Source organism: Pteropus medius, unplaced genomic scaffold (assembly GCF_902729225.1).
Source record: "Pteropus medius unplaced genomic scaffold, Ma_sr-lr_union100, whole genome shotgun sequence".
Taxonomy (NCBI): Eukaryota; Metazoa; Chordata; class Mammalia; order Chiroptera; family Pteropodidae; genus Pteropus; species Pteropus medius.
In genome coordinates this window covers 2,115,338-2,139,931 of record NW_024344437.1, presented here as the reverse complement: position 1 = coordinate 2,139,931, position 24,594 = coordinate 2,115,338, and the positions used below count along the sequence as shown (strand labels likewise).

The 24,594-nt window shown below is 33.7% G+C and overlaps 3 protein-coding genes across 19 annotated transcripts in view; 1 reads left to right on the top strand and 2 right to left on the bottom strand.

Moving 5' to 3' along the window:
- The window catches only part of ALG5 (ALG5 dolichyl-phosphate beta-glucosyltransferase), a 40,016-nt gene extending 39,187 nt beyond the window's left edge, over positions 1 to 829 (bottom strand). Inside the window, exon 1 of one of the 2 annotated variants that reach the window (XM_039872980.1) lies at positions 680 to 829. The gene's annotated coding sequence lies outside the window, so the exon portion shown is untranslated. Of the gene's footprint in view, positions 1 to 590 lie in introns of both variants that reach the window. The other variant, XM_039872979.1, reaches the window with a different exon arrangement.
- Positions 396 to 6,792, top strand: EXOSC8 (exosome component 8). Its single transcript, XM_039872981.1, has 11 exons — positions 396 to 515; positions 1,535 to 1,571; positions 1,804 to 1,867; positions 2,676 to 2,749; positions 3,885 to 3,930; positions 4,625 to 4,730; positions 4,820 to 4,865; positions 5,579 to 5,675; positions 5,944 to 6,064; positions 6,157 to 6,263; positions 6,577 to 6,792. The coding sequence occupies exons 1-11, from the start codon at positions 499 to 501 to the stop codon at positions 6,690 to 6,692; spliced, it is 831 nt and encodes a 276-aa protein (XP_039728915.1). The 5' UTR covers positions 396 to 498; the 3' UTR covers positions 6,693 to 6,792.
- Positions 6,705 to 24,594, bottom strand: part of SUPT20H (SPT20 homolog, SAGA complex component) — a 32,459-nt gene continuing 14,569 nt past the window's right edge. For 6 of the 16 annotated variants that reach the window (XM_039872959.1, XM_039872956.1, XM_039872951.1 and 3 more), the window contains 16 exons: positions 24,228 to 24,384; positions 24,033 to 24,089; positions 22,271 to 22,342; positions 20,716 to 20,873; positions 19,518 to 19,544; positions 18,946 to 18,978; positions 18,255 to 18,372; positions 17,598 to 17,700; positions 17,323 to 17,481; positions 15,286 to 15,592; positions 14,631 to 14,785; positions 12,581 to 12,636; positions 10,556 to 10,744; positions 9,470 to 9,575; positions 7,920 to 8,023; positions 7,058 to 7,195 (listed from right to left, as the gene is read on the bottom strand). In XM_039872959.1, the coding sequence (XP_039728893.1) occupies positions 7,058 to 7,195; positions 7,920 to 8,023; positions 9,470 to 9,575; positions 10,556 to 10,744; positions 12,581 to 12,636; positions 14,631 to 14,785; positions 15,286 to 15,592; positions 17,323 to 17,481; positions 17,598 to 17,700; positions 18,255 to 18,372; positions 18,946 to 18,978; positions 19,518 to 19,544; positions 20,716 to 20,873; positions 22,271 to 22,342; positions 24,033 to 24,089; positions 24,228 to 24,384 (1,939 nt within the window). Of the gene's footprint in view, positions 7,196 to 7,919; positions 8,024 to 9,469; positions 9,596 to 10,555; positions 10,745 to 12,580; positions 12,637 to 14,630; positions 14,786 to 15,285; positions 15,593 to 17,322; positions 17,482 to 17,597; positions 17,701 to 18,254; positions 18,373 to 18,945; positions 18,979 to 19,517; positions 19,545 to 20,715; positions 20,874 to 22,270; positions 22,343 to 24,032; positions 24,090 to 24,227; positions 24,385 to 24,594 lie in introns of those variants that run through there. The other 10 variants (XM_039872954.1, XM_039872957.1, XM_039872958.1 and 7 more) reach the window with 10 other exon arrangements.

The window sequence follows — 24,594 nt, the reverse complement described above, 5'->3', positions numbered from 1 at the left end:
TTGAGTCTTGACACAACCAACAACACAAGTCGCCCCTCTAGAGCCCGCTCGGGGACCACCAACGTGTAACCTGGTGAGGATAATAAACGCACAGAAAATTTATGTGATCACTGGTGCTGAAGCAGGGAGCCCTTTACCTGGGAGAAGGAAAACCCGGAGCTAGGGTAAGACAGTGACGGGAAAAGGATGCAGAAACATTAGAATAACGCTTCACACTCAATATTGGACTATTTGCCATAAGGTCGATTTTTCTCTTAAAGTCTTGAACTATTTCTAAAGAGAGAAGCTTATCGCTTCTATAACAGCAGATTCGTCAAAACGCATAGAACGCAAGGAATCCCAGACGGGCGTATGGCTAGAACGTGTGCCCTCCAGCGGGGGAAGAGCGCTGGCGCCCGCGGCGGAAGTGTGGAGGCTGGGCCGGCGCGCGGCCCGAAGGCGCGATGTCGCTGCGGCGCAGGCGCGGCGTCGCTCCGGCGCAGGCGCCCAGGCGGAAAGATGGCGGCCGGGTTCAAGTGAGTGTTGTTGGAGAGAGTTTGTACCCTGGCGGATAGCGGCTTCCTTTAACCCTTAGCAGGGATTTTTCTCATCTGGAGGTGGTCATGGTGAGAGGAAAGGGGCGTAGGTTTCCTCTCATCGGTGAGACGGGAAGATATAGAAGGGACTGTGCGTACTGTACCTGCCGCGAGCGCTTGTGGCTTGGTGTGTAGTGGACGTGCAGCTCCAGGAGACACAATTGTAGTCTTTTAAAAAGTGCTGTATCAGAATCACATGCCACTTTATTCGCCCTCTCCTGTAATTGATTTCTAAAAGGAAAGATTGCGCCATGTTAAGATTCTACCTAAGCCTTTGTGTGTGTGTGAATGCGCGCGCGCGCCACTCTGGCAAAGCTTATAGATTTTCGTTGTCAAGTTTCTAAATGGGTAAATAAGATTCCAAAGGAAATCAATTACATTTAAAGTTTCTATTGGTATAAACTCTCGAGTTCATGATATAATGATGTACATATACTTGTTTTAAAATTAATTTTGTTAAACAAGATCTATTGGGGAGTCCAGTTGTAACTCGTGGAATTTCAAAGTACCTGAGCCTGCACTTTCGACAACTATTAAGTAAAAACAAAAATATACTGTGGTTGTTAAAAGTCACAGGTACTAATATTATAATGGTTTATTACCTAGTCATAATTAAAGAATATGCTAAATAAAATAAAAATGTAACTTCCTAAGAATCTGCTTCAGAGCAAGAGTGACTTTGAAACACCTGGATTAATATTTTAAAGATGCCCAGGGCTTTGGGCTCCAATCCTGTAATTGTTAAAGGTAGAGTTAATGACAGCAGTTGAGCGATTGCTACAAGGGTATCTACTTTTTATAATTAAGTTATACGTCAACAGTAAGTATCAGAATTTATGAGAGAAACTTACACATTCAGGAGATTTATGCTGCATCACTACACTTTAAAAATCTGCCAGTGTCTGGATTTATGTTAAGATTCATTAGCTTACCTTGGATATATTTTTAACACGTTTCAGAACTGTGGAACCTCTGGAGTATTACAGGAGATTTTTGGTGAGTAAAGGTGGTTATATACATGTTATGCCTTTTGATAACAATATCATATGCTTCTTTTAGACAATTTTCATATATACAGGTATCAAATTGTATCATTGTACACCTGAAACTGTTATGTCAATTATAACTCAAAATTTCAAGTAATTTCAATTAACAAGGTTTAATATATTTTACCTAGTTGTGTGTAAAATATACATGTAGTTATCCACTTTCACGTATATTTACTTAGAAAGAGAACTGCCGTCCTGATGGAAGAGAACTTGGTGAATTCAGAACCACAACTGTCAACATAGGTGAGGATATTTTGAGTTCTAAAATAGAATGTTGAAGTTGCTTCAGTTTTGAAAACAGAATTTTTTTTTTAATATTAGTAAAGAATTTTTATTTGTAAATTCAGTAGTCTCTCAATTGAATTGTTCTTCATTTAAAGTTTTAAAGTTTAAAGCATTTTCCCCCTTCCTTCTAAATCTCCAAGACATGGCTTTTTTTATTTCTTACACTTATTAAACTTTGTTGCAAACATGGAATTTTCTAGTTTTATCTGTATGGCATTCCCAAATTTTATTCTTTGAGCTACTTAAATAGTATTTCAGCCAGATTCTACTATGTGTAAGGGACTCCAATAATTTTGTTATGAGATTTTTACCTGTACAGTAGTCCTGTAACTGAATGAATAATGACTGACTCAAATTCAAGGAAAGGTGAATAATTTTTAAAATAATAGTTTTAAGTAGTTATACCACTTTAAAAAGACTTGAGCTATGGACATGGTTCTATAGTGTGACTGTTAGCACATCTGCTTTACATGCAAAAGGTCTTGGGCTCACGCCCCAGTGGAGCCATGGTCCATGGTCTACGGACATTCCACCCTGAACAAGCCTAATGTCTGATCTCGTGAAGTAAAGCAAGGTCAGGCCTGGTTAGTACTTGAATGGGAGACCACCTAGGAAGACCAGATGCTGTAAGCATAAATAATAATTTAAAAAAAAAAAAGACAAGCCAGGAATACATTTTCATAAGCAGCTGAGATATGTAACAAGATATAATATATAGAAAATGAAAACTTTCTATGGACTTTATTTTGCTTAAATATCTTTTCAGGTTCAATTAGTACTGCAGATGGTTCTGCTTTAGTGAAGCTGGGAAATACAACAGTTATTTGTGGAATTAAAGCAGTAAGTTTAATATATTCTTAATGAGTTTTGAGTTACCAAATTAGCTTCATATACTATTAGATTATAATATATACTTGTAATTCTACTGTTTTGGCAGTCAGATCTTTGAGTATTAGATAATACGACCCAAGTTTAATGACTCGATTATAATTTATGAACATGTGCTGAATGTACTGAAATCAATTTTTTAAATCCTCACCACCTTTTTAAAGAATTGTTGTCATTTGACAAATTAAGAGATTTTTGGTGACATCCTTTTATCCACTGATGGCATTTACTCTGTGTTAATGTATAGAAAATGGAAACTGTTCAAAAGTAAAGGTTGTGGGAATGATACCATGTACTGAGTACCTGTGTTCCAGGCAACTTATGTTAGGTGTTTTAAAGAATTATCTAGTTTAATCCTCAGAACAATCACTTGAGGTATAATTTCACTGTCTCCTGTTTTACATGAGGTTTGGTAACTTGTTCAGGAACATAAGGCTCACAAATAGAACTTAAGACTCTGACTCTAGAGCCTGTTTTGACTACTCTGACTTACTGCACGCAAGTTGAGATTCTTTAGTAAATTTGGGTGGTATCTAACAAGATTTGAGCATTTAACTGCCAGGTTTCATGTTAGAACAGCATTATCTCATTTCATCCTCATTAACAGCCTCTAAAAGTAAGCCCATTAACTTCCCATTTTACAGATGAGTGAATTGAATGGTAAGAGGTTAAGTAACTTACATAGTGTGAGTCTGACATTTGAGCCCCCTGATTCCACAGCCTTTGCTCAGTTCCTAAATCTGGCTGTGTCTATATCACTTTGGGGTTTAAATTCAGTTTTCGGTTACTGACTGAATGGAAATAAGGGTGGAGCAGAAATCCAGTGTATTTAAACAAGCCCCAGGTAATTTTGGTGAGTAGCACAGCAGTATAGGGGACTATGCTGTTATTGCCTTGTTACCCTGCAGAGCTAATGTGAGGACTGGTGCCAATGTCCAGAGTCCCCGACACGACTTCCAAGCATAGATGATATGGTAGTTAACTAGATAATAAGGTCTTTGGTAGAGCCTTTCATAACTGACTACTAAGGTGTCTTTACAATTTTTTAGTAGCTTCTTTCATAGGAAACATTTGTTTGCTTCGATAGGAATTTGCAGCACCACCAACAGATGCCCCTGATAAAGGATATGTTGGTAAGCTAAATGGTTTTGTAATTTTAATATAAATACTTTAACACATTTAATGCCAATATTGTACTTAAGTCCTACTAGTTGATTTTAAGAAATTAAGAATCAGAAATATATACAGGAATGAAGCAGACATTCTTGAAGTTTTCTGTGTATGACAGCATAATAGCGAAGTAGAGAATTCTGTAAAATTTTCAAACTTGTTTGATCAATTTTTGCTTATACATGTCAACAACCAAGAAAATAGAATCTTAGGCAAAGGGCTGTAATTGCAAACTTTTCTGTTTCCATAAAGATTCAATTAGACCATTTTTTCTTGACTTGGATCACCTGTTCCCTATAGTAGGAACCAACATTTTAAAAATGCAGAACTGAGTATGATAGGGGGGCTATCTTGTTATAGGTTGAGGTATTTTGGGAAAAAAAAATCTAGAAAAGTTGTGAAGAATTAGGCCTTAAATAAATGCTTTTTGTTCTTTTTGGTATTATTTATGCGGGTGAAAAGTTGAAAAAGTAAAATTTTATTTTATCTAAGCCTAAAAGTCTTATAAAGACCAAAAATAATATAATTGACGTTACAATTTTTTCCACTTGGAAAAGCCTGTCTGTGGCTACATTTGCCTTTCAGTAGATCAATTTAATAACACTTCCATAAACCAGAAGTGAAGTTGATTTTACAGCTGCAGAGTGTTTCTTTCAGTTCCTAATGTGGATCTACCACCTCTGTGTTCATCGAGATTTCGGTCTGGACCTCCTGGAGAAGAGGCCCAAGTGGCTAGCCAGTTCATTGCAGATGTCATTGAAAAGTAAGATAGCTGTCATTTTAAACTACGACTGTCATTCATTTTCGGATAGTTTTGACCTTTCATTTACTGTGCTCTGTCATTAAATCAAGTTCACAGATAATTCAGAAAGAAGACTTATGCATTTCTCCAGGAAAGGTAAGAGGAATAAAGAAGCTATATATGAATTTTTATTAGTTATAAAGTGTTTCTTGTGGTTAGAAGTGAACAAGGAAATTAAAATAAACCAGAGGCCTTAAATATGGATGTGTTGTTTTTAGATGGAATTCAGTAAAAATGTCTTATCCTGTAACTATGTAGTTCATAAAAAACCACGAATTTTAACTAATTGCCTTCTACAGCAAACATTCATTTTTTATTCTATCTTATAGCAGTTATTGATACCTGATCAGCTAATGTGTTTAGCTGAATGAATATATACACTGTAAATTTCCAAGTCTGTTTGGAAACTTAGAAGTTGACTAGAAGAACCTGCAGGCTTTTCTCATTTGATTATATATTGATTCGCATGCTAAAACACTTCACATATTAAGGTTTCCTTGGGAAGGTACATTTTGATTTTCATTTGGGACTTTCAGAAGTATTCTCATCTGCTAACTTGGCAATAGGAATGGAAATGTATGTCACTTGTTAGCTTGGTAATCAAAGGCCAGCTTTTATCAAACCTGTCCACTCTTTTGGTTTTTTACTTCATAAAGGTAAAAGGGAGTTTTTGTTTTTGGTTAAGTTTTTGAGCCTTGAAGGTTATCTTGCTTGTCTACGGGTTCTGTGGTAAGTGGTAAGTTGATACAAATATTATGTTCTACTCACCAGGTTTATTTTACAGTAACTTTGTGTAAACTTTATTTTAGCTTGCTTGGGTACTCTACTGTGATCTCATTTGCCTCGACTATGATGGAAATATTTTGGATGCCTGTACGTTTGCTTTGTTAGCAGCTTTAAAAAATGGTAAGCAACCTTAATAAAAGGCAATATTCCTACTAATGTGTCAGAATGTTGTCTGTTTTGTTAAACTTTCAAATTTAGCTATCATTCTAGCGTTTCTAAATTAAAGAATAACATTTATATATACTATATTTACCTTGTTTTAAGATAAATTTTTAAAAAGAATACTTCTGGACAACTTAAACATTAGGTAAAAGTAAATTAAGGAAGCATAGAAAGCCACATCTGTTACTTAAACTGGAGACTTACTTAGCATATTTACTTTTTATAGTACAGTTGCCTGAAGTTACTATAAATGAAGAAACTGCTTTAGCAGAAGTTAATTTAAAGAAGAAAAGTTGTTTGAACATTAGAACTCATCCAGTTGCAACTTCCTTTGCGGTGTTTGATGAGTAAGTTAATCACGTGTATTTTAAAAATTGCATATTTACTATCCTAAAATAAAATTTAATAGATAACTTACACTTAAAAACTTTTTAAATAGCACTCTGCTCATAGTTGACCCTACTGCAGAGGAGGAACATCTGGCGACTGGAACTCTAACAGTGGTGATGGATGAGGAAAGCAAGCTATGTTGTCTTCACAAACCAGGCATGTTACTTCTGTTTCGGTCCTAAATATGTAGATGAAAATTCATTGTGAACTTCTTTATATTACAATAGCAAAGGCCAATGGAACATGGGATGTTTTACTGTTTACCTAATGCAAGTTTAGAGGATAGTTTTTTTGTTATCTCAAATTCCTTGCTTTTTTATACTGTTTACTAGAGGTTCTTAAACTTATGTCATGCATTAGAATCACTTGGAGGTCTTGTTAAAACATAACTTGCAAATTTTGTTTGACATGATGTTGATCGTTATAAGTAAAATAACAGGTATTAAGTGTTGGCACAATAATTTTTCAGGTGGAAGTGGGCTAACTGGAGGTAAACTTCAGGACTGCATGAGCCGAGCAGTTACAAGACACAAAGAAGTAAAAAAACTGATGGATGAAGTAATTAAGAGTATGACACCCAAATAAACAACCAGCACATTTTCAAAACATTTGTAAAAACTGTATTTGTTAACGCTGTGCACAAACCTTTTACACTAAATAAATATCAAACTACATTCTTCTGAAAGATGTTTCATACTAGTATTTCTTAGGCCACTTCTATGTTATGTACAGTGAAAGAAACCATTCTGAAAAAGCAGTACCTTAAGCAAACCAACCCTAATGGTTCATTAAACCATTTCCCTGTTTTCAAAAATCAGAGGGTTGTGCTTCTGTATACTTTGTACATCTAGCAATGTCAAATACTGACACATTTTTAAAAAAACAAAAATGAAGTATAAACTCAACCTTTTGATTCGATGCTCATGTTTAAAAAAAAAAAAATGCAAGACTCAGAATTTTGGAGTGGTTGGCGTGCCTCTCTTCATTTTACTTTTTGACTGGCTGCCTGTATGCCGATGACGATGTAGCTGAGCTGTTTGTGCTGCTGCTGCTGCCATAGCCATTTGATGCTGCAAGAATCGCAACTGCTGCAAAACGGAAGGAACAAAAAAGTCAAGTTATGTTAAATGTAGGCTGATATGAAAAGGTGCTTTTCCTGAGAGATGAAAACAAAACTGAAAGGGAGAAAGCACCAAGATAACAAAAAGGGACTATACCACATTCAGACAATGCACAATCAAACAGCACCAGTGGCACAGAAGCCTGCTGAGGGCTTTAAAAATGATTCTTGGTAAACTTAAAAAGTATTTCTGTTACTTTGCCCTGCCAGTCTATATTGCAGTAACTCAGCAACTTCAGTTACCATTTTGTTGTATGCTACTTCATATCAATATAAAACCACCCTGCATATTAAAGATAGTCAACTACAATATGCTGACTTCCTAAAATAGTGGAGTAACATTTTTCTAAAACAGGTATGACATTTACTAATAGGAACTTGCCTTTTTCTGCAGTACAATATTAAAAAGTTAACCATTGGCACTTACAACTATATCTTCAAATATACTGCAAACTACAAAAATGGATGTTAATGTGCCACCAGCACTTCATGAAAGATTTTAAATTAGGAAGAGTATGTACAAAATATATGCTCCAAGGAGACTGGCTAAAATGTCAGACTTTTAAATAAAATTTGCTAAATTATTTACCTATTTATATATAGTCTTAATAAAACTATAAAGTAAGGTATTTTGAGGTACTTTTGGAGCAGAGTATCTTTAAAATGTAATCAGAGTGAAGTTGCTGGATTACTTGTATCTGTTGCTGCTGCTGTTGAAAGGCAGAGGAGAGCTGGAATCTCTGCTGAGGAAGGCTTTGCTCAGGTCTGTTCTCGGCAGAGCCAAGCTGAGACAACACTACAGAGAGGAGAAGGGGAAAGCAGGCCAGTCAAAAAGTTTGAAGGCTACCAGGGTTAGAAAAGGACAACACAGAAAATGAAATAATAGAAAAGTTATCAGTATGATTAATCTTAAAAAAAAAAAAATCACAGACATTTCAGAATAAATTTAGTCTTCTGTTAGTTGAGGGTACCACTGATTATAGAACTTCCTGGACATGGAAGGGAGTACAGGTGTGCCTCAGCACTATATCCCTCTTTCTGCATCTCAATGAAATTTAATACTAGTGCTATTTTGTTAAGAAGGCTTTCTTTCAAAATATAAAATGCAGTATATTATTTTAAAATATAACCAGTGAAGAAGAAAAGGGATTGGGAGAAATCTAAGCTACCATAATAACAAAACTGGTAGATACTGTACGTTAAGTGCTTTAAACAAATATATTGAAATGAGTTACCAGAATATACCATTAGCAACAAACATGGTGAACTGAGACTGCATTACTCCTTTTTGAGCTGAGTGGGACCACAATAATCAGTTCAACCCTTTCCCCATACAGATGAGGAAATATCAGGCCTAGATGGTTTGAGTGACTCACTCAAAAGCAATTAGTGGTAGGTCTGGAGCAAGGATCGTAAGATTTTTCAGCCTAGAGTTCTTTCCACTAAATTATACCACCATTTTAGAAAATACAGAATGTGCGGTAGATTAATAATCATAAATCTCCATTTGGAAATTCATTAATTCTAAATTAGAACTGTACATAAGACCTTGTTCTAAATTCACATACTGGGAGCTATACAGGATTCTAAAAGTATAGTAAGCCTAGTGATAATTCATAATGTTACCAACATGATCACTCATTCAAACTACCACGGCTTATTATACATGTAGCTTATTGATTTTAATGAAATGTGAAGTTACAAGTACTGTCCTTGTAGACAATCTTCAATAAAGGTAAATCTTTGGTTTACCATTTACTGTTGGAAGTGGTAAGCAGTCATTTAGTATAATCTCATTTTTTACAAATGAGAAAAAAGTTGCTTACAGAAGTTATGCTACTGACATTAGATCTTAATTTGCGTAACTATAAGCTACCAGAATGAGACAATAGATTATATTATCTATAAATGCAGTCTCAACAACCCAGGAAAACTGAAGAGTTAATTAAACAGCTTTGGTAGCCTCTTAATAAGCTGCTGCATAATTGTTTAAAATTTTGCCAACAAATCGTAACGAGGAAAACACAACTGCTGTTAACATATGTAGAACTTTTAATTACTGTCAATGGAAAAAAATCTTGGCGGGCTATCAGTCGATTTAATAGTTGACATATTAAATACAACTATACTTTTTCCTAGTTAATGCTTGCAAGAGAAGGAAAAGAAGAAACTAAAAAGAGGAGATTCCCAACTAGATTAGATACTTAGGAAATTCAATTTATGGAGTTAAGAAGATACCAACCAGCTCCCTGTGACTGCATAAAACTTCCTACTCCAGCAAGATTAACAGCAGCAGCATGCTGAGCAGATAAGGCCTGTTCTTGACTGGTTAAACCTTGTTCAGAACCCTGAATAAAAAAATACATTACTTGTAAAAAAAGAAAAAGTTAGTGTTGGTAAAAAGAAATTGTATTTTTTCCTATATAAGAAAAAAATATCAACATTAGACTAAGTCTTGTAAAAAGAGTAACATAATGAAAAGACTTAAAAGGTATTTAGAATTAGCAAGAATGAATTTATGGTATTTTGAAAGGAATAAAACCTAATTTTTCATAATTGATTATTTTGGTTTATTATTTGATGTTCTATTAATAATTCCTAAGGCTTCTCTGTAAAGCTTTGTCAAATCTATTTTTTAAAGCTTAAAACCCTTTTTGCAACATAGTTTTGGAATTTCTAGTAAGCACATTACATCGGAAAAGGAAATAAAAGGTACATAGCTTGTAAAGGAATATTTAGAAGGACTGATGGTAAAATGTCATATTTAATTGTGAGCTAAGAGAAATGCTGGGTGTGGGACCCAGGTTTCAGTATCTTTTAGTTTCCAAGAAGATTCCAAAGTGTAGCAAAGGTTCAGAAAAATCTGTAGTTCCTTCTACTTTAAATTCACTGCGGTTCTTAAATTTCATTGTTTGACAATATACAAATATTTCTTTTTGTCTATCTCCCCTCTGCCCTAAGCTTCATGATAATAGGGACATCTCTATTCAAGTAGAGATAAAATACTATAAACAGAAGGATGAGGACTAGGTAGAAAATATAAGCCTGGGTTTGAATCCCTGCTCTGCCAATTCACTGTATGGCCCTGAGCAAGTTATTCATCTGAATTTTTTCATACCATGAAAGATGAAAGTGACATAATGTATTCAGTATGGCTGTCCTGAGAATTAAAAGTAGGAACCCAATAACAGACTGCTACTACTGTTAATAAAGAAAAACAGTATAAGAAATGTTTGTTGAAACAAAGTAAATAAAAGAACTTGAAATATGTTCAGAATAACAAAAAAAGTTACAATACGCAACATATGGAAAACAGAAAAGCATATACCTGCTCCCCTGGCTGTTGAGGACTAGAAGTTGTGGGCTGCTGAGGTTGCTGGGGTGTAAACTGGGAAAGCTGCTGTTGCTGCTGCTGTTGCTGTTGCTGCTGCTGTTGCTGTTGCTGCTGCTGCTGTTGCTGCTGCTGCTGCTGCTGCTGCTGCTGCAGAGTGTTGAAAATTAGTGAACCACCTGGAAGCTATTAAGAATTTAAACAAGAATTAGCCAATTTCACATATTTAAATTTCTTTATTCCACAAATAATTTTGGAGCATTCCCTGTGTCAGGCATTCTTCTAGGGACTGAGGAAGCAGTGAACAAAAATGAAAACAAGATACCTGCCCTAAAAAAAAAAGGTCTATTTAAAAATAATTTTTAAGGGCTATTACTGAGGACTCTAGAGTATGTTAATACTCTCAAACATAAATCTTCTTGCTTCACGTTAGATACCCAGATACGCACTGCTTTTATTTAACTCTTCTTATGCCTCAATACAAAATAGCATCAAGTGCATTAGAAAGTGTAAACAAAAAGCTAGTGAAAAATCAGATATACATTTGTGAAAATTCATCTCTCAAGATTTATTTTAGCTTTGCCAAATGAAATGCATGGATGCTTATACACTATACTATATGAGAAATTCCAAAGCTGGAAATAAAGTCCATTAGATGTCCACATTAAGTTTGGAGACATTACTTGCTGTTATCGTGAACCTAAATTAATTCATATTCTTGTAAAAAACGTTATAAAAGGCAGAAAACTCCATATTAAAAATTAAAACTACACATTCCAAATGCATCAGTAAACAAATGGTTTTTCCATGTTATTCTGGAGGGGTTTAAGTTATAAGCACATTGAAGTACTTAGGAAAAAGTCCAAGTAAATACCAAATACAGATCTCTTCAGTCTGTAGTCAAAAAAAGATGTTCCTGAGTCAAAAATCTCTACACCTAGTATAGCTCATTGTTGGGTGAATTTGGACATACACAGGTTAAATTTTCCTTCCTCAATGAGTCAGATAATAAATGTTACAAAATGTAATTAATTTATAAAGTGGCATTGTTCTTATTCCTTATTATTAGTTCTACTAAGGAATTTCACTCCTCATTACTGAGACTAAGCCCTAAGAGAAATTCCAACAGCAACACACAGAAATGCTGGCTAATAAACCAACGTGATCTGTGGCTTGCCCAAATTACAAGCAAATTGTTCTGCAATTATAGTCTATAATACTGACACAGTTTGCATCTTGGATAAAGAAATAAGTTTTTAAGTTTTGATTGTAAACACATTTCCTCATTTGTTATCTCTGAATACCAGTTTGGGTTGATCAGTCTGTTATTTCCCAATAATGCACAGCTCTGCCATTTGGTCTCCAGATCTTATACATGTCTACCTTTTCTAAAAATTCTATGTAGATAATTCGTTTTCCAATGTAGGTTAATACTAGATGCCATCCTTAAAGGACCTAAAGCATGACTCACCCAAATACTGAGTCACACACAATGTGAACTAATTTTCCACCTTCGATCTCTTTGACACTGATAATATGTAAAGAAAAACCTCGTCATTAGACAAAAGCTTAATCTAACATTTACTGAATGACAGGTGCCTGGCACTGTGCTAAGAAATCATTCTCAGGAAAAGAACACATACCTATTTTTTAAAATGTCTACTTCAAGCACAAAATCTGTTGTAAGCAAAAAGCAATACATATATTTATGCATAAAATGTCTATTGAGAGAGGAATTACTTTCTAAGTATACCTACTGCTGCTACTGTCGGCAAGTATTCTCCTTGGTAGTTGTCAATTCTCCGCACTACAACAGCTAGTTTTTGATTCAGCAGCAAAGTGTGATGTATAGGGTACCCATTCTTTCTCCTACCCACTTGACCATGCACAGGTAGCAATGATTAACCACACCCTCATTAGATTCTGAACCATCTTAAAATTTCAAGTGCTAATACATACAAATATACATTGTTAAAAAAATCAAAGTATAAAAACTAATCAAAAGCAGTGTTTCAGGTTTACCTGGAGTAGATTTAAGGGCCTGAGACTTGAAGTATTTTTTAAACCAAATGGAACACCTGTTAAATACAACTCATGGTTATAACAGGGAATTAAAACTATTACACTTGAAAATATTTAATACTTTTGTATATATTTCAAGGACTTTCTCCATAGATATGCTTCATTTCCTATACTTTTAAAATATCTTAAAAACAAAAAGTGTTTTCACTAATTTCCATCAATACTGAGACCAAAGATGTGGAGCACCACATGTACATTTTATTCCATATTTCAGAAACCGAGACTTCTTTATCACTACTTTGACTGTTATACCTAGAAGTATGTAGAGACCAGAAATATAATTAAACTGTCACAGTTGTGCATATGCAAATTTTCAGTGTTGGAATCTCCTGGCAGTGCTACCGTATACGATAATCGTATCTTTAAGAATCGGCGTGCTCTGGTGCTATTAAATATTAAAGTACCAATGCTGGTAATAATGCCGAAGAACGGTGAATTTTGTGTGTGAGGAGCAAACCTGAAAGTCAGAATCAATGCTATGCTAATTCTGAACTTATTCCTCCCAAATCTGTGACACAACATAAAGCAGAGAAGATTGGCAAACTCTTTCAGTAGGCTTTGCTGGACACATATATCCACTGTTGCATAGTCTTTTTGTTTGTTTTGTTTTAGTTTTAAATATATCTTCTAACGTCATTCTTAGCTTGGACTATAGGCTGTAGTTTGCTGACCCTGGGCTCAAAGTACGTGTTTTGCTCACTAACGATATACATGATTTCTACACTAATTTAAGAAGTATCTAGTCCTCTAAGCAGGTGCTTGTATTAAAATAAATAAATAAATAAGAGGCAGGAAATTCACTGTTGATAGCATAATCAGATGAAAATATGGCAATACTGATTTTCCTCAGGAATTCTCATAAGAACTGACATTAATTCCCTTTAAAGGTAGATGACATCTGTATAACGCTTTATAGCTTACCAAAGGCACTTTCATATCACTTCATTTATTTTTCATAAGTACCTACTATTGTTAGATATCTTTACTCCCCTTTTAGAGCAAATGAAACAGGCTAAGGGAGAAAAACTGACTTCTTTTAGGCTCCATAGCATCTGGAGCCACATGTAACTGGGAGTTACATGTAAATATATTCTAAATTCAACATTTGATTCCATTTCCACATTTATGCACATGAAAGTAAGAACACTGGCCAGAATTAGGAAATCACAACAATCTGTAACATATGTAAATGATATTCTTTAGGTTCTCTTTCTTAAGTCATACAAGTTTTTAATGAATTTTTCTATGTCGTTTGTTTTACCAGTTAAGAAACTGGACTGTTCCAAGATATTATATTCTCTTAAAGAGCACTAAAAAATAACACACACAAGTAGTTGGAACTGTTTTCTAGTACATGTAATAAATACTACTCTGCTACAACTCCTACTGCTAATGATGATAATGACAATACTTTTGAATGCTTAGGTCTACAATGCTTCATTTCTATATACTCATTTAATCTTCACAATTATGAGGTGTAAAGTATTATTATTCCTATTATATTTATGAGAAAAATGAGGCACAAAGGCAACTTCCCCACGATTACACAGCTAGTAAGCTGCACAACCAGGACTCAAATTCAGGCATCTGGCTCCAGGACCTCAGCTTTTAACTGCCATGTTATGTTGCCTTTCTTGCACAAGGTATGTTTTCAAAATATATTTCTTTCATTGGAATAAGACTACACTGACAACAATAAGACTATCAATGTTAATTTTATTATGATGTTTGGAAGGCAAAGATACAATATGCATAGACTTACAGGCTTAGCTAGTTTCTTAACAAAGGTTAAATGCTAGATGGTTTTTAATTCAAGTATCAGAACTTTAAAGACTTTTGAAATGAAAGCCTTTCATTTAAAAAGCCTTTTTCACATGATACTTCATGAAATAAGAAAGTTAAATTGGCTTTAATAATACCCTTAAAATGATGTTTTTGCATTAGCACGTACTTTAATTTTTTTAGAGATTATTATTTCCAATATTCTGACCTGCTTGAGAAGCTGCCTGCATTGCACCAGGCAATGCATTTGGTAGCAGGCCTCCTGAGGGAAGAAGGCCACTCAAGTTTATTCCTGCAGGAGTTATGGCACCAGTGTTACAGCCCAGCATAGGGTTTGAACCACTCATTAAAGCCTGAGCTCCACTGCAGAAGAAAACAACAAAGCATTAAACTTGCACTACAAAAGGAAAAATCAGCCACATAATAATTTCTCAGATTAAAAAACAAACGACTCAACACACACAATTACATAATCCTATCTTAAATATCAATTTAAAGCTGTTTCATTTTTTTTATGCTGAAAAGTGACACCAAGGTTGGCTAAAATTAGGTACTCTATATATATTTATCAAGGTTTAAAACATAATTTGAAAGAGTAAAGCACCAATCAAGTTATTAAAAAATGGTGATGGAGGACAAACAGGAAAATCTAAAACTACTACGGTTGATGTGTAGTAGTACTGTCTTAGTGCAGGTAATAGATGTAACACCTAAAATAAAACATACTTGTTGAGACTGCTTCTAGCCTATCTATTTTCTTTCTAGTTTCAGTAATAATTTGTTCTTAACTTCATAAATAAGAATTCATTCAGATTGGTAAGAGCATCTTTAAAAAAAAAATCAGGGCATCGATGTAAACTTACCAAACAGAGCCCACTACATTGATGAAGTTAAGTCCAGCAGAGTTTGCCATGACCTGGGTGGCTGTGGTTCCTGGAGTTATAGATGTTACCATGGTGGAAAGAGGAATGGTTGTTACAGGCATTGCCTGGCTCAGAGACCTTTGCTGCTGAGCAAACTGAGTTAACAAAGTGGGCTGAGAGGTGAAGCCTGAATCTTGGGGAGTAGGGGTGGCTGAAGGGGCAATAGGAGTTGAGCTCTGAGCATCAGGAGGGTGTGGGGCCGATGAAGGGGTTGGTGTAGGAGTAGATGGCTTAGGAGTTCCAGATCCTGCTCATTGAGAAAAATAAAAATTGCTAGTTTGTTATAAATGGCCAGTCCTTTTTAAAAGAAGGTTAATGGAATCTTACTTAGCACTGACAATTTGTTTCAGTTTTTTTTAAGCAGTTAACTGCAAGTGTTAATTTCTACACATGATACATGAGTGTTGCTACACTCAATTACAATTAAGGATGCAGTATATCACCTAAAAATCCCATTCGATACTATTACAGTAACAGTAAAAATATACATTTGTATTCTACCACAGTACTCCTTTAAAAGTTATTTTCCTATATGCTACCTTTGGCCTAAAAGTTTAAAAGGAATTCAAATTAATTTTTGTTACTTATGATTTCACTAATTTAGGACTTCATTTAAAAATATTGCTTATTTTCTCTAACAGTCTGAGATAAACTCAACATATTTAATAAATTATATATGGTTAACAATCATATTTGGCACCTAAACATGTTTAATTCCTAACACATCAAGTTTATCCTGAAAATTTACAAAACAGTTATAAAGTAAATATTTGATAGATAATACTGCATCTTTAACAGTAACTGTGTACTTCTGTTTAAATGTAGAATGTATAGAAAATCTGTTGTGAATGAAGTATGCACAGTTTATCAACTTTAAAAAAAAAATAAAAAAATAAAAAACAAAAAACAAAAAAATAAAACCAAAAGCTCTTGAGGTGTTTTCTTTTTTAGCTTTCATGTCCTGCAGAAAGAAAGGAAAGAAATGTGAATGTCCAGAAGCTGTCACTCAACCCTTACTTAAAGTAACAACTGTGTGCAGTAGATTAACATAATCCATACCCACAACATAAGAAGTGTGAATAAGACTTTCAGGAAATTTATAAATTTTCTTTGTGCAAAACAAGAAGGCAGAAAAATTACACCTTTTGAGCTATCAGGATGAAGATGTTTCTATCTAATGCAAAGACCACCCTATCACTGTGCAGTGCACTAAAATGTTCAGCACACTTCAGTTATCGATTAAAAAAATATCTAAAAAAATGGAAATGCTTTTTTGCAAATTGGTACCTAAATATCTCAGGTACTTATTAATCCGAAGAAATTCTCCCAAACTAATGCTAGAATTCTAATATAACTCTTCCTGATGGTAAAAAAAAAAAAAAAAAAAAAAAAAAAAAAAAAAAAAAAAAAAAAAAAAAAAAAAAGAAAAAAAGAAAAAGTATTCAGTACATTTTAATTTCTTCAGAATGCTTTATGATCATCACCAGGTTTTAGTAATTGACAACAATTTATAAGAGTGTAGGAGTGTTTCTGAAAAACTGGCTTTCAGTTTATTTTATCACCACCTTGGAACTAGTTGGCTTCTTACATATACAAATATTCTTAAGATTGCAGCAACAACTGTTATGACTTTTTTTTTCATATAAGCTGCCTAGTTTACATAAAATGTAAAATGGTCCTAAAAAGTATTTGGAATCTTATTGCCACATTTAACTATCAAGTATTTTTTTAAAGGAGATGTGTAGGTTTTAAGTCTATAAGAAAGGTATACACAAAGTGCATACATACAGAAAAACATACAATTACATTAAACACATAATACATACAATCAACAAGAAGTCTGAAGGTTCTCAAAACTTACATATTTTGGGTACACAGTACTTTCAGATTTCACTATTCCACTGGTCAAAAAAAGGTGTCTTAAGAAACACACTAAAGCTTATGAAAAGTTAATGAAGAATTTACATTATGACTCACTTTGTGATGAACTGGCAGGTGACAGGGCAGCTGGAGAAAGCATGCTACCTTGATTGAGATCCACAGATGACTTCCGAGAAAGACTTGGTGGCTTAGAAGCGGGAGGAGGAGTTGGAGATTTCAGAAAGCTGCTGGCCTGCTGTGGCGTAAAATAGTTACCTAGAAGAATATAAAAGCCATTTCCTAAATTTCTAATTAAAAATCCTGTGAATATCAAAATATGAGTAAAGTTTTAAAAACAGATTATGATTACAGAAAATTAAGAAATGTCATACCTGAGAAACTATTTCCTGAGCTTGAGGGAAGTTTGATGGGTGGAGGTCGATGTTTTACTCCTTTCCCCAGTACTGAAGACTGAACCGACATGGTCTCGGGCTGCTAAAGGACAGTGATGCAAAGTATACTTATTAGTTATGGCCAAATTAGTAATTCATATATTAATACCACTCTAACTCATAGGTGAACTCAATTTAAAACTTTGCAAAGCACCCTTAGTGATTATAGGTTGGATATTACAGATGTTACAGAAGAATATAATTTCACATAAGAAAGTCCGTGAAATAACCGACAGCGTGTAAAGAATGGAGGAAACATTTGAGTAAAAGTGTGGGGAGCTTGAGGGGGAAGAGCAGAGGAATAAGATGAAGACAAAGTTTCATCCTTAAATCTTTTCTAAGAAAGTAATAACTGTTGAAGCCAGGTGACTAGTATACACAGGTGTTCATTATACTTTTTGCTCTACCTTCGTGTACATTTAAAAATTTCCATTATAAAAAGTTAAATAATAAAAAAAGTTAAAAGTAAAAATAAAATTAAATACCTCCACCCCTCAAAAAATAGTCCTTAACATTTCTCAGATTACTTTAGAAACAATTAGACACAAAAATCAACAGTACGAAAAATGTTAGGTGCAAAAAAGTAAACAAACACACTTCTGCTTCTTTCCCTGGAGAAAGCTGACTCAGGCTGGCTGAGCCACTGGAGCTGTGTGACATCTTGACCGGACACTTGGCTTCATTCTGGACCAGTTCCTGGTACTGACTGACTACCCTGAAATATTAGGGAAAAAAAGTAAGAATTAATTAATTCTTTTAAACATAAATTTACTACACAGAAAATAATAACTGTCAATTAAAAATGTTCCATCAACATTAACAAAAAAATTAAAATCTGGCAATTTACCTTTTTATTAAAAGTACTTTCTTCTAATCTTTTCAATCGACAAGCTAATGCTCAAAACATTTTGCATTTAAATTAACAATCTAAAGTGTGTTATCTGTATTGGAAGATATTTTCAGTATCTTCCAATACAGAAATTACAGGATTATTTAACCAATAAGCAGCCAAAAAAATTACCACTTTCACTTACATTCTGATTAAAGTGCTACCTGGAAATCATCTTCCTTACCTACAACAGCTATGTCTAAGTTTTCTTATTTAAAATAAGACTATTTTAAACATTATTCAGTTGTTGTTTTCCTAATCTGTTTTTTTTAAATCCTAGTAATACCTATGGCATAACTAAAATCAAAGCTTTGACGCCTAATGGAGTACTCTCTATCCTCTAAGAAGAAAGTTCTTCATATCCATCCAGATCAAATATCAAGACGCTAGTATTTTTACCTCTCAGCATCAGTCTTTGATCCAATAATAAACCTAAAATGTTTTAAAAAGAAAAAAGAGAAAAGTATTACATAAGAGTTCTCTTAAGGAGCTCTGGGCTTACTTTTGAAGGCTACCATATTTTAGTGAAAGTAATTTTATAAATTGAGTTAAAATCTACCAAGATATGACAAAAAAATTTTAAAATACATTTAAACTACTGAAGGAATAACCAAGGTTTGCATGCAATAAAATAATTCTGTGAATAATATGACTGATTTAAAGAGAGATTTATTTTGGTATGAAACTTTAAGTGTCATAAAATTTGGACTGAAAGTTACATACATTCTTGCAAGTATCTCGCCTACAGCAAAATTCACTGAACTACATTTGCAAAGCCTTTGATTTTAACCTCACTTTTAACCTTTGATTTTGGAAGTCATTAGTCTACACAGCAAGACCACAGAATATATTTTAGACAAGAATAGTTTATTGCTAATTCAGATAAGATGTCTTTACTAAGTCTTTTTAAAGAGTTTGACATTTACATGATATCTTAACAAATTAAAAGAATGAGCTTATTTTTTAATTACCAATTTGAATGATCATCTGTGGAGGAGCTGAAATAAAAAATGTAAAAAGAAAAAACCTGGTTAAAAGAAAAAGCTGAAATAAAAAATGTAAAAAGAAAAAACCTGGTAAATGTAAAAAGAAAAAACCTGGTTAAAAACTTTAACTTCATCATTAAATCAAATAATTTATGAGTCTGGAGAATGATTGGAAGGTAATAATCACACAGCATTTTTGCAGCAACTCCCTGATATAAAAGCGAACAATTTTCTTGTCAAACAAATCTAATTTGCCTTTTTTGAACTGATTTTGTTTTAAATGAGAACATGTTACATGCCCCGTGCTCAAGAAAAGTTAATAAATTTATTTAAAATGATCAATGTGTATCTTTAAGGGAAAAAAATTTTTTTAATATAGGTAAGTAATCGAAATAACTGATCTTTCACTTATTATGCAACAGAACACTGCTATGTGAAAAAATTAGCTAAGGATTCCCTGACTGCTACCATTTCCCTTCCATCGACTTTTATTTAGGTAATGGTGAGGTTTATTCTGTAAAATCTTTCTGCTGCAATTTCAATTAGTATTTTGTGTAAGTAAATGTTTTGTAAATGACTTAACATAGACCTGGCCCCTGCTTTTTTTCTGCTGAGCTCCTTTTTACTTCTTTTCAAAACAGCGTCAATTTGATTAAAAAGATAAAAATAAAAACAAAACTAAATACTGGTAGCTTGTACTAAATACACATAGCTCCTAAATTTAGGAAGATCAACTATACATATTTCTAGAGCCAATAACTACTGAGTCCTTAATGTAGTGCTGAAATACCTAGCATCTTCAACAGATTTTACATATATAGTAAACTTGCTTCTCATTTAAATAGACCATTACCCGGAAACACCTCAAGCTCACAGAGAGGTTAAAGTCTAAATGACAACACATAAATATACCAAGAGGGATATTTCATAGGCATTTCCTTCAAAGCTAGTATAAATTATGCTATTAGTTTTTTTCATTTACTGTTATTATAAATAACTCTTGGACAGCATGGTATCTACAATTTAAGCTTACTTAGGTCTACTGCCAAATCTAATTGAAGTATTTAATTAACAAATGAATCTCCAAGGGGAAATTTGTATTCATTAACAGTTTATTAGTAGTTGCTAAATAAAATCTGATGGCTGATTTTTGTAAATTAAATATATTTAACAGAACACTCACTGGGATGGAGACGTCTGGCTGTCACTTTCTTCATCATCTTTACATGGCTGAATTTTACCATAGTAAAGTGGATCACCAAGTGATTGCAAAATGGTCAGCTTTGTTTTCTGATACTGATTACCGGCTTCACATTCAAAAACATAATCATCTTTTATATCCTATAAAAGGCAGAGCATCCCAGTATGAATGAAAAGGGGCCACCTAGCAGAGCCTGAAAAACTCAGTAACTGAAAGTAACCACAGGGGATGTTCTGATCATAAAAACTAATAGAGTATGTTATAATGAAGGCCTATATGATAATTTTTACTTTGAAATATGATAATCTTTACTTTGAACAAACCTTATCCACTGTTTTTGTGCATCTTGGATAACATACTTAAGGGTCAGAACAATATTTTTTCCAGATCTCCAAACACCTTAGTGCTGGGATGAGACCCCCAAATTCTTTACGATTATCTTTTACCCACATACCTCTGTAAACCACGTAGGTTAGCAATCCTGCAGCCACCAATGTAAAAGAAATATGTATATCCCCGTTTTACTTTTTATCCAATCCTAGATTTTCCCAATTTACCTTCTCCTGCCTCTTTAACCAATGGATTTAATGTAACCTTTCTTCTGCCTTCTTTTATTCTAATGTATAAAATAAACTGTAAAACTGCTATTCTTTAGGGCATATTCTCAAGCCTTGAGATTTTGCTTCTGGGTCTGGCCCTCAGTTCTGGCTCAAATAAACTTTTTAAAACATTTCTTTAGGTTTGAAATTTCTTGTGGACACCTAGATAAAAATCATCAGTAAACATATATGGAATTAACAAAAATCAAGTATAAATGACACAAAACACATCTGCCAATAGGAAAACATATGGCACATAGGATATAAACCTGTTTAAGACTGCCTGAGAGAATAAAGCCCAGAATTCTTTTTCACGTGATACTTTGCAAATGAGAGTTCCACTAGGAGATTAAGGTAACAAAGCCTGAGTGAAATACAGCATAAGTTCATATATAACTTATATATATATAAGTTATATATGAACTTATATATCTGTTTCTATTTGTCATTAGTCTTTTTACTATTGCACATACATCTCTCATCATTTCACTCTTAGATTCACTTTAGTCAATACATTGTGTCTATTTCTTCCTTTAAGAAGTTATTGCAGATAGAAAAACTTAGAGAATATTTCTCTTAAAAGACATACTTAGAATTTACTAGTTACTAACTTGAAAAACATATCAGAATTACCAAAATGACACCAAAAGTAAAATTGCCTTTTAAACTGGAAACCATACCTTACAAGACAAAACTAAATAATTGTTCCTTCCTTTAATTTAATGACCACCCAGAAAGTCCTTTTAAAAAGATCCCAAATGTCTAACCACTATGCTGTACACCTGAAACTAATATAATATTGAATGTCAACTCATTGAAAAAAAGAAAACTGTCAAAAAAAATCCCAAACTAAAGGAACCTGTACTTCATGTTTAATAAATTCAGACCCCACATTAGAAACAGCATCATTAGAAATTAGGACTGTAACGGTTACTTACATGGGCTGGCCAAACTGTTGGTTGTGAGTCATCAGATTTGATAGACTTTTCCACTTTAGCATATTTCTCCACCTAAGCAATCAAACCAAGAGACACCGGATATAATGGAATCAATATTATGACCAAAGAGAAGAATCTAACTTAACTGTATACTTTCTAGCATGAGAATTATTAAATCACTAACATCATCAACTACTTTGCTTAAGTAATTTAAAACTCTACTGATACATTTAAATTAAACTGGTTTTAAAAATAAAACAAAATTAGAACCTCCTTGCCACTAAATAAACATAATAAACAAGGTGCTTTCTTGGACAGTGCCTCTTTTTATTCCATAAACTGATAAAACATTTGTCCTTCAGGAAAACTGTCAGGAAGAATGGAGTGTCAGAGAGGTGATTAGGACCAGGACCTTCTCCTTTGGCTGGGTTTTCAATGAAATGAGAGTTGTCATGTAACAGTGGGGACAAAAGTAGAAGGCAACTAGAACAGTAAAATTATAATTGATAAAATTTTTATGAATATTTTCCATTTTCTAGTCAGACTTGGGCCGTATATTTTGTATATTTCCTATTAGTCTGTGCAAATCAAATGCTCGTTATCTTCCTGGTAACCATGATCTTAAAAGTAACAGATGCACCTGAGCACTTAGTAAAAATTTAGATTTCTATGTCCCGCCCCTGGAGACCTGACTCAGTAAGCAGGTGTGAAGTGGGGCCTGTCTCTGTATGTTTAATGGGCACCCTAAATTATTCTTCTGATCAGTTAGACTGAGAAATTTTGTATTAAAGTTTTGTTACTTAAAGTGTGGTCTGTAGACCCCAGTTCCACACAACCTAAGAGCTTGTCAGCACTACAATATCTCAGGCTCAAGTCCAAGTTTGCTCAATTGGAATCTGCATTTTAACAAGCAAGATTTGTATTTACATTAAAGTTTGGGAAGCACTGCTTTGTATAGCCACCCTGTCCTCTAAAGCTAAACTCCACCCTTTGGTATTTACACTAAACCTCTCTTCTCAGACTGGATTCCTGGAAAAGCATATGTTACCAAAACAATAAGATGGCTTACTCTCTCAAGTTGTATATACCATCTACTTCTGATGATTTTGGCTTTGTGCTTTTCACAAATTAAAAAAGAAATCACAGATAAAAAGAATAGTACATGTGCTAGCCTGAGAAGGATGCAGAAAAAGAGCAAACATGTTTTTTTTAAAAAAAACCTAACCAATTATAAAGAGTTGAATGAATAATACAAAGGAATGCAGAAGAAAATAAAAGACATAACGGGACGTCTCATCAAAAGATCTCTTTTCTGTCTTTAAAGCATTTTATAGCTCATGTGTATTATGGATCAGCAAAGAATACCATCCAAGGTTCCTCATCTTGGCCACCGCTCTAATATTATTTTTTAAATTTACCCAGTTTGAAGAAAGAAGCATTATCAGAAAACTATGATAAGATAGTATGAAACAAAAAACAGAGACATTTTACATATATAATGTAGTATGTACCATCTTTCCCCAAATTTCAAAATTCTTTGGTTATTATTCCTGCTCTAAATGCAGAACTAAATTAAGGAGTATTACAGTCTTACAGTCTTACACAGGTTAATGTGGTGAAAGAATATAGCTTCTAAAACTGAGCAGATGATTTAAAAAAAAACTTATTTTGTTTTTTAAAAAAGATTCTTTATTTTCCCAAAGTATAAGCCAGTATTTGTTAACCTTATATGAAAATAAGTGTGGTTCATGAACTGACTTACATCCACTTCCGATGGTATGGCCAAATTACAGGGATTCCGTTTCCACATATCCACACACTGAAAAATTAAAAACAGTATAAATATACTGAAAATTCAAAATAAGGGAAGGTTTTTGGCATAACAGTAACGTAAATTAAAAAAAAAAATATATATATATATATATATATATATATATATATACATACACACACTTACATTTCCTGCTTTAGAAATTTTGAGGTCATAATGCTGACCTGCTTTTCTTTCCTTTCTTTTTTGTAAGAAATCAAGTAATTTTAGCTGAGGAGGAGGTGGACAATGAGACAGATCCTGCTGTCGATTCAGAGAGGATCTGGAATACCTCTTGAAACACCTGAAATATTAAGAGATGTGAACTAAACAAAGTTAATAAAAGAAATTCAGAATAAATATGGGTTTAAATAAGCAATAAATATAATAATTAAATCACAAGTATTTGTAAAATACTACCATTTGCCAAGCAATGTCCTAGGCACTGGTATAATAAAAATGAACAAGACAGACAAAATTCCTGCAATTATGGAGCTGATAGTCCAGTGTGGAA

Coding starts and splice junctions, on each gene's coding strand:
- EXOSC8 (XM_039872981.1), top strand. Junction 4,866..5,578: donor TATGCATTTCTCCAGGAAAG/GTAAGAGGAATA, acceptor ACTTTATTTTAG/CTTGCTTGGGTACTCTACTG. Junction 6,065..6,156: donor TCCTTTGCGGTGTTTGATGA/GTAAGTTAATCA, acceptor CTTTTTAAATAG/CACTCTGCTCATAGTTGACC.